The sequence below is a fragment of the Myodes glareolus genome, chromosome 9 (genome assembly GCF_982192425.1).
Source record: "Myodes glareolus chromosome 9, mMyoGla1.1, whole genome shotgun sequence".
In the NCBI taxonomy this organism is placed as follows: domain Eukaryota; kingdom Metazoa; phylum Chordata; class Mammalia; order Rodentia; family Cricetidae; genus Myodes; species Myodes glareolus.
In genome coordinates, this window is record NC_142034.1 from 14673452 (window position 1) to 14692345 (window position 18894).

An 18894-nucleotide genomic window follows, 5' to 3' on the forward strand; every position below is an offset into this window, starting at 1 on the left:
GAAAGGGGAAACCTCCACTGAAGAAATGCCACCATAAGATTGTCTTGTGGGGCATTTTCTCGATTGATGACTGATTCAGGGGGGCTTAGCCCACTATGGGTGGTGCCATTTCTGCGCAGGTGGGCCTGGCTGGAATAAGAAAGCACACTGAGCAAGCCATGGGGAGCAAGCCAGTAAGCAGCACTCCTCCATGGCCTCTGCTTCAGTTCCTACCTCCAGGTTCCTGCCTTGAGTTCTGACCCCAACTTCCCTCAGTGATGGAGTGTGACCTGAGAGTTGAAAGCTAAAGAAAATTCTTTGCTCTCCAAGTTGCTACTGATTGTTGTTCCTGTCACAGCAGCAGAGAAGCAAGTCAGCCTATTCATCGAGACATCACTCCCGCCCAGTATCTCTTTCCCAGCACCAGCACAAAACTGAGTGCTTAGCTCCAACGGCTTACCACTTGTTGCTGCATAGGAAGTATTTTTTCTATGCATGATCTTTTCTATTTGGCTACTATTCCAAGGTAGTTATTTTTGCATTCAACCACTTATAAAATCCCTGGAGTTTTCTTGTTTTGGTTTGGTTTTGAGCCAGGGTTTTGCACTGTAGTGCAGGCTGGCCTGGAATTCACTGCGTAGCCCGGGGTAACCTCAAATCCACACCAATCCTCCTGCCTCGTCTTTACAAGTGCTTACTTCAGACGTAAGCTGCCATGCATGGCTGGGTTATTTTGATGCCATTTTCTCCAGCTGATTGACTGGGATATCTGTGTCTGTGTATCACATAGAGGAGGAAGTACCTAGGATGATCCTAGGCATTGATGTCTGTTAGTTTTTTGTAACTATCCCTGTAATAATTATAGGTACCTAAGTTGATCAACGCTTCTTCCTTAGAAAATCAGGCTCCCGATTCTGGGGATTTCAGTTCATGAATGCTTGTCCTCATTACTCTGGGCTTGTGGTAAAGCACACATCATGGAGGAGTGGGCAGCTCTTCTCAAAGAAAAAGAAAGAGGAGACTTAGGTCCCATATCCCCTTCAGAACTGTACCTCCGATCGCCTAAAGACTTCTCTCTAGGCCGGGTCTCCTAAGGTTCCACCACTTCCTAGTTGCACCACCCTGAGGGCTCCACCCTCAACACCTGGACATTTAGATAATGCATTAGCACGGAGGGAAGACACTTTGCTTTTTACATGGGAAACCTAGACGTTTCCCAGAGTGTCTTGGGTGGTGTAGAACTTTTATTCTGACACAACCCATCAATGCAGCAGACAGTGGTAGCTGAGCAGAGCCCAGGGACCAAGTTCTCAGGGGAGCCAGGGTAGGTCTCTTCCCACTGGGGATATACGGAACTCTCTGCAGATGTGCAGCAGGGCCTCTGCAGTGCCTCGGGCAGCAGGGCCTTTGTAAGCTTTCCGAGGAGGTTGGATGGTACTTTTAGGATTGCGAAGTTGGTTTGTTCCCTTCTAAAATACTACTGGTAGGAATTTATCCTTAAAAACTACTTGCAAATGCCCCCTTGATATGTAGAGATAAGTGAGTGTATCCTTTGGTTTTTGTAATAAGGACATATTTGGTGGGGGAAAGCCTGTTCTGCAGTAGGGAAATGGCTATCTCACTTTGAGCATATGCAAATCAGAGAATACGCATTCTGAAGCTATTAAAATAATGCAAAGCATTGATACTATTGAATAAAACAGCATCAAGCTACGCTGTGTGTGCGTATGGTATATAATGTGCTCCCATTTTTAAGGCATAAAAAAATTTCCAGCTGCACAGAAAAATGCTAAAAGGCAATAATGTGGCAATAAGCGGTCGTTAATCCTTTCTCACTATGGTGACAAACGCCTGATGGGAGGAGGGGTTATTGTGATCACAGTCTGGGCACAGTCTACTGTGGCAGGGAAGTGTAGTCATGAGGTTGACTCTCAGGGAACAGAGTAAGATGGATCCTGGTCCTCTACACACTCTCCCCTTTTCCTCTTTTTGTTCAATCTGGGATCCCAGTCTTGGGACAGAACTGCCCACATTATTCTTCAGCCGATCCTTTAGGGAAACACCCTCACCAATGCGCCTACAGATGTGTTCCCTAGATGATCCCAAATCCCGCCAGGTTTACAGTGAGGATTAACCGTCACAAGGTGTCTTGTTGGACCTTCATGGTCATCTGACTCCTGCTGGACATCTGTCTATTGGCAACGAGCATTGCCGGTTACCCACAGTGACTCTTGGTCTCTATGAAAACTCATTCATCAACCACCTCTTGCCAAACTGAGGGCGCGAGTTTTATTAAACATTGATCTCCACTCCAGGAGGTTTGGGGACACAGTGTGATGGGGTTTGCCAGGGCTCTGTATCCTCCCCTTGATAGGACAAATTCCTGGCAGACAGTCTTGCTGTGGCTTAATCATAGAGCAGAATGTGTTAACATGCGGAAAGCATACTCCATGGGTCCTTCTTTTATTGAAGGACAATACATCCTTGCCCAGCAGTTCCCAAACCCTAACGAGAGCATCTGCAGTATAACAGAGAGAGGCTGGCAGAGCCAGAGGGGAGAACAAGCTCTTTGGCAGCTTCCCAGCCAGCAGCCGTATGACCATTTGCTGGGAGGTGGTGTCTCAGACCAAGACAGAGCAAGTTTAGGGAAGGAAGCGTGGAATGAGGCTGAGGTCCTCAGGTTTCAGGTGACAGTCCCTTCTAAGCCCGTGTGTGCTTGGTCCTTAGCACTCTATATGTATGGATATTTTTCATCTGTGTCTTCAGAGATGCCACTTTCCCTACCATGAGGTCATCCTGTATCATTACACAGGTTAAGTCCTCACGGGATAAAGACCTAGCAGCTCTTCAGCAGGCTGGTGTGGAGGGCAGCTGGGAGGGAGAGCCCACGCTGGCTATTTGTGGGAAGCTCAGCACAGTGTCAGTCACAGCATCTGTACCTACCCTGTAAGAGGGTCCCAGTCAGGTGGTTATTTTCGTGTGTTAGAATCAGGATACTATTGACATCTAATGATGGTGGATAGGATAAGGACGCTCCTAAGTACTCTACAGTGTGCATGGTGGGAAAGGATAGGATGCTCCTAAGCACCCTACAGTGTACATGGGAGGATAGGCTAGGACGCTCCTAAGCACCCTACAAGACACATGATTGATGACTTTCATAACAAATAATTTCCCAGCCCCAAAGGTCAGTAGGTTGAGAAAACCCACTCTACCCCATGATGATCTTGGGTTGGCCATCATACATGGGTGCGATTTTTCCTGCGACAGTTCCTGAGAAAATTCAGTAGCATTACTCCTGTGTTCTTTCTTAACCAGAACAGTCACAAAACGTCTAGATTCAAGGGAAAGAGACACAAACCCACTCCTCAAGACAAAGAATATCAAATGACTTATGATACTTTTCAAAAATATCTATTTTATTTTTATGTGTATGAGTGTTTTTGCTTGCATATGTGTATGTATACCACATGCATGCCTGCTACCTGCAGAGGTGAGAAGATGTTGGTTCCCCTGACGCTGGAGTTGCAGATGGTTGTGAGCTACTATGTGGGTCCTGGGAACCAAACCAGGTCCTCTGCAAGAGCAGCAAGTACTTTTAACACTGAGCTGTTTCTCCAACTCCTGTGATCATTTTTTTTAACTCTCCTAGATGATGAGGATATTCTGATTGGACGCAGGCAGGGGATTAGGACCCACTGACTGTCCTCCAGTCACCTTTTCTTGCTGGCTACTGGCCACACCAACGCTGAGTCCACGGACCAGCTCAGAGGAGCAGCTGGCACTAGTTCCAAAGCCTTGTCAACAGTCCCTGCATCCCAAACCTTTCATCAAAGCTCTCCTGGGGTTCCTCTAAGCCAGGCGGGTATTGACCCAGGGTGTCTTTATTTGACTGTCTTTTTTACTATTCTCCAATTGAACCCCGTCTATCCTCCCCCACAATTCTTTGTACCTACTGCCTCACCTACCCCTGAGTCCCTGAGCACTTTATCTCAAAGTCCTTTCATGACTGGCTTGGGCAGGGAAATGTACCATTAGTGATTTAATCTCCACAAGACATTTCTCTCTAATTGCTAGTCATGGATGATAATTAGCAGCCGTTAATTCCTGATCATTAACAAGCTAATACTTAGAGGTAACGGCACCGGTAATCATCATAAACCATACGAAACTGCCGTGCTCCCGGGCCCCAGTTTCCAAAGGATGGTGGCGCTGCATGGAGCCAGCATCAGTGCGGGACAGAGCTGGCGCCCCTCAGTTTTGTTTCTGCCAGCAGTGGTTGGAGACCTGATGTCTCTAAGATCTAATCTCATGTTCTTCTCTGGCTAGAGAAATAATGTGTGCTCTTTTCGAAGCCTTCTGGAGCACAGAAAAGTACAAAGACCATAAAACACATATAACCTTATTACCCGGAGCACCTTCTGCTAATTTGGTTTTTTTCTCCCCAGTCTGTAGATTTTTCACTGAGTCAAGCGTCCATTAAGTTCGTGGTTTTGCAATCTGCTCTGTTTGTTGACCATCTTAAGGTAAACATCTCTCATGTGGGAGCAGCTTATACAAATTGTCCTCCTCTCTCTTCAGAGACAAAAGCTAGGACTGCAGAGGCTGAAAGTCGGGAGACAGAGAAGCAGGCATCAGAACAGACTGGGGTGAGGAAGACAGCTTGCCGAGTGAGGGACGTGTTTATGGAGCAAGCCTGCGAAACTGACTTAGATCCCCGGAACTCCCGTAAAAGAGCTGTCCAGACATTGATAATTTTCATTTTTGTTCCTCATAAGGGCAGCCTGGTTTGGCTCTGGCACTTCTGCCTTCTGGAACCTGATTGCCTGGCGTGGGGTCCAGGGGAAAAGTTAGTCTCCTTGCTTACAACGTGGTTTTCGGAACCAGAGGTGCCAAGTCACGGTGGCCCACTATGGAAATGATACCAGAAGCTACCACCCAAGGGCAACTTCCCATAGGAAGTCCCAAAACATTTGTTATTCTAATCCTTATGTAATACTCGATCATTTAGAGAATTATCTAAAGACCTGCATCTTAGGCATTTCTGGATTCTAGGATGTCTTTTTGCGTAGTTCTCCACTGCCTGAAAACTACCTGAGCCCATTCATTTCTCCAGAGAAAACCACACGGTCTAGGCAGAGATTTGGAGTTGGATTTGGCTTCAATCCAGTCTGCCACCTATGGTATCCTGTAGGCTGCTTGACACCTCTAAGCCTCAGTTTCCCCATCCATAAAATGATGTTAGTACTACCTACACGAGGGTTACTGTAAGGGATCGCCGAGGGCTCTATGCAGTAACTCAGAGTCAGTACTTTATACATAAATATGATGTTACAATAAAAGTATAATTATTTTTACAATGAATTTGCTAAATTTCTTTACTTTTCACCCCCACGCCCCATGCAGTTGTCCTATTCTCCGGAAAAGGAGGGGACTCTTGGGGTTTGCCTAAGCACACCCCGGATTTTAGGGCCTGTTCTTGTAGAGTTCTTGGACAAAGTCACCTTCAGCCTCTTCTCTCATGCTTTGCTTTACTGATTCGGATCCAGTCTCCTCTCCACTTTCATCCCTTCAAATCTCCAAGCCCCAAATCTTTCTCATCTCTGCCAAGCTTAACCTTAAAATTGGCTGCTCAGCTTCCGCCAGGCAACAGCTCTCGTATTTCAGGCGTCCTGATCTGTCTGCTCTGCGAAAGTGGGGTTTTAGTCCATTGTTACTGAAAAATAATACCCTACACCAGGTCCAGCTTTGGCTTTTGCAAGCCACAGTCCTATCCACCATGGCAATTAATCCCCCCAGCAATTCTGGGGAGGGGGCAGAACAGGTCTTTTTCGTCTCTAGAGGAGCAGCATGGCCCCCAAAGTGGGTTTCCTGGGCCCCTTTTGTGCCCAGATAAGTCTGGGGAAATTTGGAGTAGGTGAAAGTAAACCATGTTGTCAGCCTTTACCCCATGCAATGCAATTCTTCAGAGCCAAGATACAGGGCCAGCGGACCCTTTCCCCCATCTAGAATAACTGTTACTGCTCTAGCCCTCCACTATTGTACAGCGGATGACTTGACATTTCACTTTTACCTTCCTTGTCAAAGCCAATGCAGGAAGGGTTGTGGGACCTGAGCTTCCCACACTCTGCCTTGCAGACCCCCTACCTTTACACACCTCCAGAGCACAGCGTGTGGGCCTTTCCATAGCTCTCCCAACTCTCCCATGGTCAGCTGTTAGGGCAGGGTTAATGCTGTGGGATGACCCCTCCCAGGCAAAGGGCACCAATGCCCTGTCCCCTGCCACCCAGCAGTGAGCATAACTTCACAGATGAGCCTGGTCTCTGATGCCTTTCAGGTTTCTTGGCATCCAACTATGCTTAGCTCTCAGCCAAGGCATGGCCTCATTCCTTGGTAGGGTCCTTGGGACACCACCCAGACCCTGGGCTGGGTGGGCGCGCCCGAGGCCACGCTGCCCCATTCCAAACCCTAACCTTGTAACACTCAAAGTTGCCCACACCACTGGAACTCTGTGGCAGGGATGCTATAGGTGCAACTCTCAGCCTCCTCACCCTAGGCTTACATCTTTTAGAAGTGGCTCTGTCTGCCTCCTTCTGGGCTTGGGTCACATTCTGAGATTTCATATAGATCAGTAACTTTATTTATTGTAACAAAATGCACAACAAAAGTGACTTAAGGAAGAGTTTGTTTTGGCTCACAGTTTGAGGGAATGCAGTCTGCTGTGGTGGTGAAATCATGATGGCAGGAGTGTGAGACAGCTGGGTACACTGTGCCCATAGGCAGCAGGGAGAGGCGGAGGAGCATGCTCAGCTCCCTCTTCATTCAGTTTAGGACCCAGCCCTAGGGATGCCGCTGTCCATGTTCAAGGTGGGTCTTCCCCTTCAGCTATGCCTTTTGAAGATGTCCGCACAGCATCCTCAGAGGTGTATTTCCATGGTGACCAAGGCTGGCGTCACACTCTCCCATAGCAGGTGCCACGCTGCAATGTTATCTCCTGCTAACTTGGCACAGTGTTCCTCAGACTTTAGCAGGCAGGCAAACTCACCTGGGTCTTCTTTAAAATTCAGATTGATTTAGCTACCTTTCTCGTCACTATTGCAAAACACCTAATAGAAGCAACTTAAAGGACAGGAGATTTATTTGGGTTCATGGCTCCAGTCTATCCATCACTGGGAGGAAGGCATGGACCTTGTGGCAGTGGAAGAGCCTCCTCACATCTTGGAGAAGCAAGAACCGGAGGCAGATATAATTTCATGGTCTGTCCCTAGTGCCCCACTTCTGCCAGCTGGACCACAATACTGAAGGTTTCCTAACTCCCCCAAACAGCACTGCCAGTTCAGGCCCAAGTATTCAAAAACACGAGCCTATGGGGGATTATTCAGACCTAACCCATAACAGAACATTGGAGGGTTCAGCATCTGCTCTTTAAACCAGCTTCCTGGTGACGCCGATGCTACAGGACCATGGGCAGCACTTGGAACATCAGAGATCGATTTTTCTCAACTTTATGTTAGAATTACCTGGGAGCACTTTTTCAAAGCTATCATTAGGTCCCGATGAACATCATATGAAACTATGTGAGGTAACCCAGAGTAAGGGATTCTTAGACACTCCTGGGGGAGTCTTAGTTGCAGCCACAGTATAGAAGCCCCAAGGCCAGCAGCTCTGAAGGGCTAGCCTCCATCTGCTCCACTCCCCAATACTTCCCTAAGCCCTGAAAGCATCATGGCTTCCAGGAATGGATTCATGGCTCACCTTGCAGATACTCAGCTCTTCTCTGGCTGGCTTAGAGCTGGCCCCTGACAGTGAGGAGCTCTAAGCAGGGAACAGTCATTCCACATTCACTCGGAAGGATTTCGGGGGACTGTTGAAATCGACCTTTGACCTGGCTGCTTTACATGTGCTTACCCATTCTCCCATGGATCAGAGTCCCACAAGGAACGCTTCCTGCAGGCAGCCTTCTCTAGCCCTGTCTGTCTCCCCAAGGCTGCTGCCCACTTCTGGAGCCTGCGCCGGAAAGCAGAAGACCCTTAGAGACCTTGACACTCAGAGGAACCCACCCAGACAACTTGATCCCCACTTTTTCCTGTCTGGTGTCTTGGCCATGGGCCTCAATGGGTTACATTGAACTGCTTTGGGGGTCACCATTTTTCTAGATAGATAGTTCTTCAAGGGCCAGGGCAGAATGCTCATCTTTGTATCTCTCATATCTGATGGGATGAATGAATAGATGGGTGGGTGGGTGGGTGGGTGGGTGGATAAATGGATGGATAGATAAATGGGTGTGTGGATGGATAAGCAGCTGGTTGACTTGATGGTTGCATAGATGTATGGATAGGTGGATGGATGGATGGATGGATGGATGGATGGATGGATGGATGGATGCATAGGTGGACAGATGGATGGATGAATAGATGCATGGGTGGACAGATGGATGGACAGACAGATGACTAGATGAACAGAAAAATGAGTGGATGGATGGATGGATGGATGGATGGATGGATGGATGGATGGATGGATGCATAGGTGGACAGATAGATGGATGGATAGATGCATGGGTGGACAGATGGATGGACAGATGACTAGATGAACAGAAAAATGAGTGGATGGATGGATGGATGGATGGACAGATGAACGGACGGACAGATGGGCAGATGAATGGGAGGATGTGGATGGATGGGCAGAAAGATGGATGGTGATGTGTAGGAAGGGGAACTCAGAAGACGAGGGGATAGATACAGCCTTGAGAGAAAGCTGTGAATCCCTGAGGGGCAGAGGGAGAGGGTCGCCCTCATGTGGAGATGTCTGGAAACTAGAAAGTAGCCTAGTTGCTCTTATTTATTCACTGAACCAGAGTAGATGTCTTGAGTTACTGCTTACCGCCTCCTGCTCACATTCCCTCTCTGTCTCCATAGCCCATTGCTCCCTGAGACAGCACTGCTGGCTGTGCAGTGACCATCCCCGAAGATGAGCACCTGTGGGAGGAAGGCCCTGACCCTGCTGAGCAGTGTCTTTGCTGTCTGCGGCCTGGGCCTGCTGGGCATCGCGGTCAGCACGGACTATTGGCTGTACCTGGAGGAAGGCATCATCCTTCCGCAGAACCAGAGCACGGAGGTCAAAATGTCCCTGCACTCGGGCCTCTGGCGGGTCTGCTTCCTTGCTGGTAAGGACAGTCCTACCCTGGGGAATACCCGTCCAGGAGTTTTCTCCCTACTTAGAGACACCCAGGAGGTGCCAGGAAGCAACAGTTCAGCTTAGACAATCTCCGCCGACCCTGAGCAGTGCTGCAAGCAGCCAACAGACTACAGTCCCAAACTCAGACCCTGGTTCACAATGTCCAGAGAGCAAGCTCTCTCAGGTCCCAGGGCTTGCTTTCCTACTAAAGATCCGTGCAAGCCTGGTTTTCCCACTGTGTGTTCCAGCGTTGAATGACACCTCATAAATCTAAACAGCTCTCGCAGGCCTTACCTTAGATACCCATGTCACTGATGGCACATAGCCTTCCCAATGACACTGCAAGGAAGGTTTATCATTGCCCTTTATAAATGTGGAAGTGAAGGTTGAGAGAATCTAGGCTGCTACCTCACTGATGTCCACAAGATTAAAGAACAGGAAATGTTCAGCAGTTTCCTTTTCCTCTATCGGTGAAATGGCCACCCAAGGCAAACATAAACATGGTCTTTCCAGGGAGATGCAAATTTCGACCCTGCTATTGTGGACTTGGGGCTTCTATAAAACCAAGTGAGTTGCTACACCTAGAGCCCTATGCTCAAGGCCTTTATCACAGCCAAGTTTCACCCTGCACTAGAGTGGCATCCCCCTGTCCCAGAAGACCTGTGTAAGCTACGCGGTTCCTCATAGCCACGGTATGGTCCCTGGGCTTCTCTTATGAGATCCTGGAACCTGTGTTGTGTTGAGAGAAAGCACAGCACCTTTCATCCCCTCTTGATGCTAGGGTTTTGATGGATAGGTCAGAGGTTGGATGCGGTTTAGCAGAAAGGACACATCTGGCTCCAACCTGGCTATCCTGTGTCACTCTGTAGAATCCACCTTAGGAACAGCTTCCAACTCCGACCTCATCTCCCTCTGCCCAGATGCTGGGCATCCATCTCTGCTTAACCAGAGGCAGAGTTTGAAGCCACGAGGGTCTGATTGACAAGACTGGGGGGGGGGGGCGTTAATGTACAAAAACCTACGCTCATTCATCTGAGACAGCCATGCACCATCACAGTCAAAAGCAACAGATGGCACCAGGTGCTTGCTGGGTACAGATTTCAGTGCTGACCTCTTCCCATGCTTTCGTCCTCACCCGGGAAGAAAGTGACACCAAGATGTGCCCCCACCCCCTGCTGTGAGCCACCAGCCAAGGGATGAAAACCTCCCTAGAGTGTTTCTCCAGCCCAGGTACAGAGACACAGGCCCTAGAAACATTTGGGACGTACTAACCTCAAATCCATGTTGGAGTGGGACCCGGAAATGGCAGTGATTTCTTGTCTCCACAGGCGAGGAGCGCGGACGGTGTTTCACCATCGAGTACGTGATGCCCATGAACTCCCAGATAACGTCAGAATCCACAGTCAACGTGCTAAGTAGGTCTCTAGAAGGTTCTAAGCTGAGCCACTGGTGGGACACAGCCAGACAAAGGGAAGAGTCAAACATCCCGAATCTTCTCGGGAGCTAGAGCCCTTGGCCTTGGCTGGTTATGCTGGTCTAGTTCACTAGTGCTTGGACTGCAGGTTCATTTCCCAGGGTGAAGAGAGATTGCTGGAACCCCCATATATCTGACCCCAGGAAGTGAAGGAACACTCACACACCAGGCTGAAGCAGCCTCTCTGGACTGTAACAAGACTGACTTTATCACCTTGACCTCACCAGATTTGCTTTGACTCTCAGCATGAACTTGCAGTGTTCCAATACAGTTCATCCCCTTGGGTTGGTTCTAGGACCCTCTGGATACAAACAGCTACACCTTCAGATCTGCTGTACAAAATGGCTTAATACTCAGTGTGCATATAACCAACACGCTTGTTCTGCAGACTTCAAATAACCTCTAAATACTGGCTAATCACTATTACCGTGTGAATGGCTAAGTTCAGTGCCAGCCCCTTCCCTCCTCAGAGGTCAGACTTACGTCCCATGGTCCCAAGTCCCAATCTTCTAACCAGTGTGGTTGCTCTTTCCTGCCTCCATCCTGAGTAACCTGTAAGCACAAACTTGGTTGCTCTTGGGAGCCCACACGAACAACAAAGATACTCTATAGGTTGTCTCTCAGGAAACAGAGATAAAGAGCAAATTATTTTCTTTTTCTTTTTCTTTTCATATTTTGAGACAGGGTTTCTCTGTAGCTTTGGAGCCTTTCCTGGAACTAGCTCTTGTAGACCAGGCTGGCCTTGAACTCACAAAGATCCACTTGCCTCTGTCTCCTGAGTGCTGGGATTAAAGGCGAGCGCCATCACTGCCCAGCTTAAAGAGCAAATTCTTTAGTATACAGTAGAACTCCTTCCAAGTGATTATAAATTGAGAAATAAAGAGACCAGCGCCAGTCCCCTGTAATCCTCAGAGCATGCCCTTAGAAATGGTGGATGTCTCTCAAAGCCGCAGCAAGATGACATGACCAGGCACCTGACAGCCCTCCTATAGACAGGCAGTGTAGATTCCTGGGAGGGAAGCTTATGCCTGAAGGGGAGACAAATCTCTGAATGTGTTGGCTGTTGGAGTCAGACCTTGCATGCCCTACATTGGAGACAAAAGCCCTGCCAGCACCAAGAGCCCCCTAGGCCACTTTTGTGGGAGCGGGTCTTCGAGGACCTGTTGGTAGGCATGGCCGTACTTCTTGGAATGAGGCGAGGAAGGAAGGTCACTGAGGTAGCCTGACAGGCTGTCCCTTTGCCCCCTGCATTAGAAATGATTCGCTCGGCCACCCCCTTCCCGCTCGTCAGCCTCTTCTTCATGTTCATCGGGTTCATCCTGAGCAACATCGGACACATTCGTCCCCACCGGACCATACTGGCCTTTGTCTCTGGCATCTTCTTTATCCTCTCCGGTAAGTTGTGGTCTTCTGTCTCCATACACCCTGGACTTTTGACTTTTAGTTCCTGAGCAATGCTTCTTTGGGAAGCCTCATAACTGCAAGCCAACACTGGACAAAGAATGATCTGAGCTAGTGTCCGTGACAGAGCTAGGTTAGGACTAAAGGAGACTTCTGATGTCCTTGGACCCACCCATGACCTTCCAAAAGAAAGCATGTGAAGCTTCAGAGTTAGAGTGACCAGATGGGTTTGCCCTGGGCAGAGCTGGAACAGGAACTCAGCAACTGTCCTCATGACATACACCACCACTTCCTCTCCAGCTCCCAATGACGAGCATCCATTCCTGCGTCTGAAAGGGCCGTATCCTTGGGTACGACTTTGGAAAATAAATATATCACCCTTCAAAACAATGGTTCCTTCACCCCTCATCCTCAGCTACCCCCCAGAGAGTCCTGCTTTCATAATCTAACCACACACCATATCCTGAGCTCACCAAACCCCTTCAATATAGACCTATCTGCAGGGACTATCACCAAGTTGTATTTCATTCATTCATTCATTCATTCAGTCAGTCAGTCAGTCAATCGGTCAGTCAGTCAGTGACCATATCTATTACACCCTAATTTGGGTGCTGACATCACTGAAAGGTCAGGGTAGTGGAAGATATAACCATGTGGAGTGGAAATAGGAACTCAGAGCGAAGGAGACTGTGACGGAGCCCCTGGGAACTGCCACTGGGACAGAGATTAGTGGCTGAAATCCAGAACAAGGGTTGGTCAGAGAAAGCTGGAGGAGAAGCTGACCTATACAGGGAATAGGAATTAGGCAAAGACACGGAGTTAGAGAGAGAAAAGGGGCCCGGGGAGATGGAAGAACTCCAAGTGTGGGGAACCCATGGAGTCTCTGGAGGCCTGAGGAAGGGAAGACTATTGTTGGGAAGGGAGACTACAGAGGCACCTGAATTGTCTTGAGATCTGAAACTTGGTAAGAAGCCTTGAGAGGATTCTGAGCCAAGGAACAGCATCGGATGTGGATGTTAGAACTCATGCTGTTAGGAACCTTGAGGAAGGGAGGTGAAGCCAGGAGCCAGGGAACCTGCACAGAAGTGGCTCCGGGAAGCACAGGGGATGGGCAGTAACGGCACAGACTGAGGTGATACTGTGGCGGAAAGAAGGAGGAAGGGTCCTGTAACGTCCAGAAGGTAGACTCACTAAGACCAGGTTGTCAAGGGAGGCACCAAGGATGAGTGCTGTTTTCTTGCTTGGGCATTCCCAGATCACATCCATGATCTAGGAATCACAGACAGAGAAACAGCTTTGCACAAAGGTTGTAAGACTGGTATGGGAAACACTGAGTTTGCAGTGTAAGGAAAGGTATCTAGAAGGCAGCCAGACATCAGGGGCTGGAACTCATGGGGTCATGTCTCCGAATTGAAGACAAAGATTGGAGAGCTCTCAGCCCCAGAGGATGAACGTGTGAACCAGGATGAGTGACACAGAGAAATGTGTGAGAAGGCAAAGGAGTGTGGTGGGTAAGACAGGTGCCTTCTCCCGGGGGAACTCAGGGAGACCTAGAGAATAGTGGACTGGCTTTCGGGGCACACATTGTAAGTGCCTTGAATTGGCTGTCTGGGGAAAAGAGTTCTAGGAGCTGATGCTCATGTAGAAGATAAGGTAGGTGGTTTGAATAGGATGAATAGATACAGTAGGTGGATGGACGAATAGGTGGATGGAAGGATGGATGAGTGGATGGAAGTATGGATAGATAGATAGATGCATGGATGGATGGATAGATAGATAGATAGATAGATAGATAGATAGATAGATAGATAGATGATGGATGGATGGATGGATGGGTGGGTGGATGGAAAGGTGAATAGATAGATGCATGCATGCATGCATGGATGGCAGATGGATGGACAGAAAGGTTGGTGAACAGATAAAAGACAATAAAGGAAAAATGATTCTCTGGCATAGGCACCCTTATTGCCTACTGACTTGCCAGTCCCTTTAGGACCATTCCTCATTTCCCTGTAAGCATTTAATCTTTTTTTAATCAGGTGGCAGGCAGATTACTTGATTCCCTAAGAACCATTCTTCCTTGTTCTTTTCTTACACACACACACACACACACACACACACACACACACACACACTCCTCTGCCCATCCGTTTTGTTTTTTTTTTTTTGCTCTACCCACCAACAACCCACCTGCCATGCATTCTCCTTTCTGGTCCACCTTTGCACTCTTTCATCCCCGTAATGAGTCCAATAACACCTGGAATATCAGAGGCCAGCATTGCTACGGTAGTATCCCGGCTAGCCAGAGCGGGGCAAACCCATGGCCAGGCTATTAATTTTTCCTCCCGTGAACTCCAAAGCAGCCAAAATGATCAGAGATCAGGATGCCTGAGATTCCAACAGTGAGTGAATCACAGGACCATAAGTCTAGGATGGAGGTGACACAGAGGCTTCATCACAACAGAGGGACGTTTGAGGGCAGCAGTGACTCACACTTGAGTTAAGAACAGGGGAAGTTTTGAATCACACCTATCTATCTCCCTTTCACATCCATCCTTGGAGAGGCCCCAATTTCCTAAAACAGTGTGGATGGCCTGACTCCTGACCAGTTCAGTGGAGACTGATTAATTATGTCTTGACTCAATTACACTCGCTAATTGATGGAGCTGCTGCCTGAGGCAGTCACGTGCACAATGGCAGGTGGAGTTTGGGGCCCCAGTAGCCTCCTGATTCAATGCTGGCCAGGATCCGAACAAACTCCCCTTACATCTCCTGGCTGAAGATCTCAGAGAAGACACACTCTGTTACCAAGTGGTCTGCAGAGGCCCCACGCCATAGTGACAGACTCCAGAGAGATAGGTACCGTCCCCTGTTGGAGACAGGGATTAGAAGCCCTGCAGGCAAGCCTTATCTTAGCCCTCACATTAATAAAAATCCTCTCGGTAGCTCAGGGTTCACGCCCTAGGATCATAACAATGTTTTAGGACAATTCAGTACCAGGAGCCCAGAGGAGACCCAGTGAACAAGGATACAGGAGGATATATGTGACAGAGGTCATTATATCCATCACTGGACTTGTCTCAGCTCAGGAGAATGGCTGGACAGGGAGATATCGTACTTGCACCTGTTCACTCCCTAGAAGATGCGGGTTTAGACAGAGACATCAGGAGGCAAGCTCATGCTCACTCTGGAGCTCCAAAGTGAAGGCTTTGATCCCAGCGGTACCATATTGGCAAGCTCCCTGGGCCTCCAGCCTGAACGTGCCCTTCTCTCCCCTCCCCTCATCCAGGCCTCTCTCTTGTGGTGGGCCTGGTGCTGTACATCTCCAGCATCAATGATGAGATGCTCAACAGAACCAAGGATGCAGAGACCTATTTCAACTACAAATATGGATGGTCGTTTGCCTTCGCCGCCATCTCCTTCCTGTTAACAGAGGTATCCTGCCCCATACCGTTCTGTGCCAAGTTGGTACTGCCCTACATGGAAGGGAGGAGTTTAGCATCCCACAGTATCCTGGGCCACCTACTCTACCACTCATCTCCAGAATGTACCTCTCCCTGGCTTTCACGGGTCTCTTCTATTATGAGGTTCCAAGAGCCCACTCCTGTCCCATGCACATTGCCCATCCCATTGGAGGGGCTCTATGACTGTGTTCCAGGAAGACCCAGCCGGGGCGTTACCAGACGTCCCCCCCCCCGGCCTCCCCCATCAGTGAGCTCTCCTCTGCTTCTCTTTCACTGTAGAGTGCTGGGGTAATGTCTGTGTACTTGTTCATGAAGAGGTATACTGCCGAGGACATGTATCGACCTCACCCGGGCTTCTACCGGCCACGCCTGAGCAACTGTTCCGATTACTCTGGCCAGTTTCTACATCCAGACGCCTGGATCCGGGGCCGCAGCCCCTCGGACATCTCCAGCGATGCCTCCCTACAGATGAACAGCAACTACCCCGCCTTGCTCAAGTGCCCAGACTACGACCAGATGTCCTCATCTCCCTGCTGAGCCCTGGCCTCCTTCCCACCTGAACTTTGGACGGCTAGACAGCCTTTGTCTTTCCCCCTGAGCCGAGGCCCAGGCCCTTCCCTGCTTAGCCTTCGTCACCTGACCAATCCTCTCCCTGCTCCCAGCGTAGCTCTTCCTTCAGTGGGCATCAGAGCCTGGAGTCTCAGGCATGCTGATTGGCTGAGGGCAGGGTTGAAGTCCTGCCTCCAGAGTGCCAATCATAGCCGTGGGCCCCTGGGAAGCCAGCAGCCCTTGCTGTGCTGTCTCTGAAGATGCCTGTGTTCGAGTTGTATTTTATTCTTGCACTTCCGGGTCAGCCAAGGCCAGGTCGGAGTTGCCGAGTTTCTGATATAGACGAAGCCAGACTTGAACACTTGCCAACCAAGCTGGCTCTCCATCCATGGTCTATGCTGTGAGGCCAAAAGGTGATTCTGTACCAGCGGTCTGGCTGGCTCAGAAATCTCAAGCAAACACTTCCTTTTGAGACACTCTATCCTTTGATGTCGTCAGTGACCCTCCACAAAACACATCTCTCTGTGTGACACCGTGCCCAAGGCCATGAACTTTCTGTCTTTCATCCATCCAGAATGCAGCTGACCTGATCAGGGACTGAGGTAAAGTATTCAGCGGTGCCAATGAAGTCACCAAGGTGTTAATGGCTGAAGATGTCTTAATCCACGCAGCCCCTTGATAAGGCATTCCACAGGGGCTTTTGATGCCTTAACCCAAAGAAGTGACAGATGACAAGAACTCTGTTCAGAGCTCCAAGCATTGTGTCCAACCCTGGGGGCATTGTCCCTGACTTCAAGGACCATGCTTCCATCCAAGGCTCTAAGACCTAGTTGTACAGACAAGAGTCTGTGCCACCTAAGGACACTGGAGCTGCCAGCCGGGTTTGACAACACAGTGCGTTTTGAGCCCCAACAAGCCAGATTCCAGCTGATCCAGCTGCCTTGCCAAGGATGTCTGTGAACATGTGGGGGTTGCCAATTTAATCCTAATAGGGGGAAGCATCTGCTGCCCAGCTATGTGACATATGTGGACAATCACATGCCTGCAGAAGGCCAGACAATGTGACACTGCTCTCCTGGTGGGGAAGCTGAGCTGGGAGGCTGCAAGCAGCTTCTGGGAAACCCCGTAACCCCCCGCCATAGTTCTCCAGGTGTCAGCGCAGCTTGACCATTGTTTATCCTGCGAGTTTGGAGAGGCAAGCCGATGTGGCGCTCTTTGCTGTGTATTTTTGCCATGCCCACTTTTGTCTCGCTCTCTTTAAGATGCCAAATGTCCCCGAACACACAAAGCCACAGCGGGTAACTCGCAGGCTCTGGCAAGTGGCACAGGAAACCACACAGCTGGTGGCTACTGAAGATCACTGGCTGAGTCAGCTTGGAGGAGGCCTGGGGCCATAAGTTCAAGATCAAGTTGTCAGAGGACTGATCTGGGGGGCATTTCCTCTGGCTTAGAGATAGCTACCTTCTTGCTGTGTGCCCATGTGCGTCTGAGACTTTGTGTGTGTGTGTGTGGTATATCCAAATTACCTCTTAAAAGGACACCAGGGGCTGGGGAATAGTAACTCAGTTAGAATGCTTGTCTAGTGTGCATGAAGTGCTGGATTCAACCCCTAACACTATATAATCCAGCTGGTGTGCCACACATCTGTATTCCTAACACTTGGAATGTAGAGGCAGACGTTCAAGGTCACTCTCACCTACATAGCTAGTTTGATACAAGCCTGGGCTATGTGAGACTCTTTCAAAAAATCTTAAAGGCATCAATTATGGGTTAGAGCTCACTCCAATAAATTTGATGATCACTATTGGAATAATCATTTAAGTACCCATATACAAATATATCCACATTGTGAGGTACTGCAGACAGGGGTCTTGGAGAATAAATTTGAGACAGGGCACCACTTGGCCCCTCACATGCAGGGTGCTTTGTAACAGTTCAGCCCCTTGGCTTCACCGCATAATGAACGGGGAAGATGAAAGAAGCTGATTTTTGTCTCCTGGCTCAGCCACTGACTCACTGAGAATCCTTGGGCAACCCCTTCTATTCTGAGAAGCTCAGCTGAGAGTGTTTCCAAGCCCACTCTCCACGCCCACGCCCACACCTCTAATGATGTGGTCCGCATTGTTCTTGGACGCCAGTTTCCGTATCTGCCTGTGAACTGAGAGCCACAGGCAGGTCCCAGCCTCCCACTCCATCGCCACCTCGTGATGTTCATCGTCAGCTTCTGTTGCTGTTTGCAGGTCTCTCTTTGGAAATGATGGAAGTGGGATTTTCAAGCCGGACAAATGTTTAGACATGGTTGACTCCAAGTTTTGTCAATGTTATTAACACCTAATATGCATTTTTCTCTCTCTAAAACACTTTCTTCATCACTGTATCAGGCTTGGTTTTGCACACATGGGGAAGATAATAGAATTTCGTCCTAACTGCAAGCGGACTGTTGACTATGATATTATTAGAGCAGGCCATCCCCAGCCTGGGACTGAGCTGGCAAGGCAAGGGAGGCAGGAGGTTCCCACCCTGGAACCAGCCATGTGCACTTCCCTAGCAAGCGTCTGGGACCCTTTCTTCATCCATGAGGGTGTGGGTGAATTACCAACACCATACCACCGTCATGCTTTCTTTTCCGTCTATACACTGGTCTCAGAAACTATTCATAGACTTTCCTTGATCAAAAGAATTTTAATCACACATGTAAGTATATAAGCCCAACTCTTGCATCTCTTGGTTGTGCTTTCTGGAATTGACTTTATCCTTGGGTTGTCGGCAAGATGATCACATAAAATATGATATGGAAAACGTAACTGCACCAGCAGAGATGCAGGGGTACCCCTTCTTTCGTCATCCCTAGAG

General features: G+C 49.1%; 1 protein-coding gene across 1 annotated transcript in view; it reads left to right on the plus strand.

Annotated features, from left to right (window-relative positions):
* Cacng5 (calcium voltage-gated channel auxiliary subunit gamma 5) overlaps positions 1-18473 on the plus strand; it is a 48546-nt gene extending 30073 nt beyond the window's left edge. The window contains exons 2-6 of the mRNA XM_048446063.3: positions 8895-9142; positions 10482-10568; positions 11882-12022; positions 15318-15463; positions 15772-18473. Coding sequence (XP_048302020.1) covers positions 8947-9142; positions 10482-10568; positions 11882-12022; positions 15318-15463; positions 15772-16029 — 828 coding nt within the window. The 5' untranslated portion in view covers positions 8895-8946 and the 3' untranslated portion in view covers positions 16030-18473. The remainder of the gene's footprint in view (positions 1-8894; positions 9143-10481; positions 10569-11881; positions 12023-15317; positions 15464-15771) is intronic.
* The last annotated feature ends 421 nt before the right edge of the window (positions 18474-18894 follow it).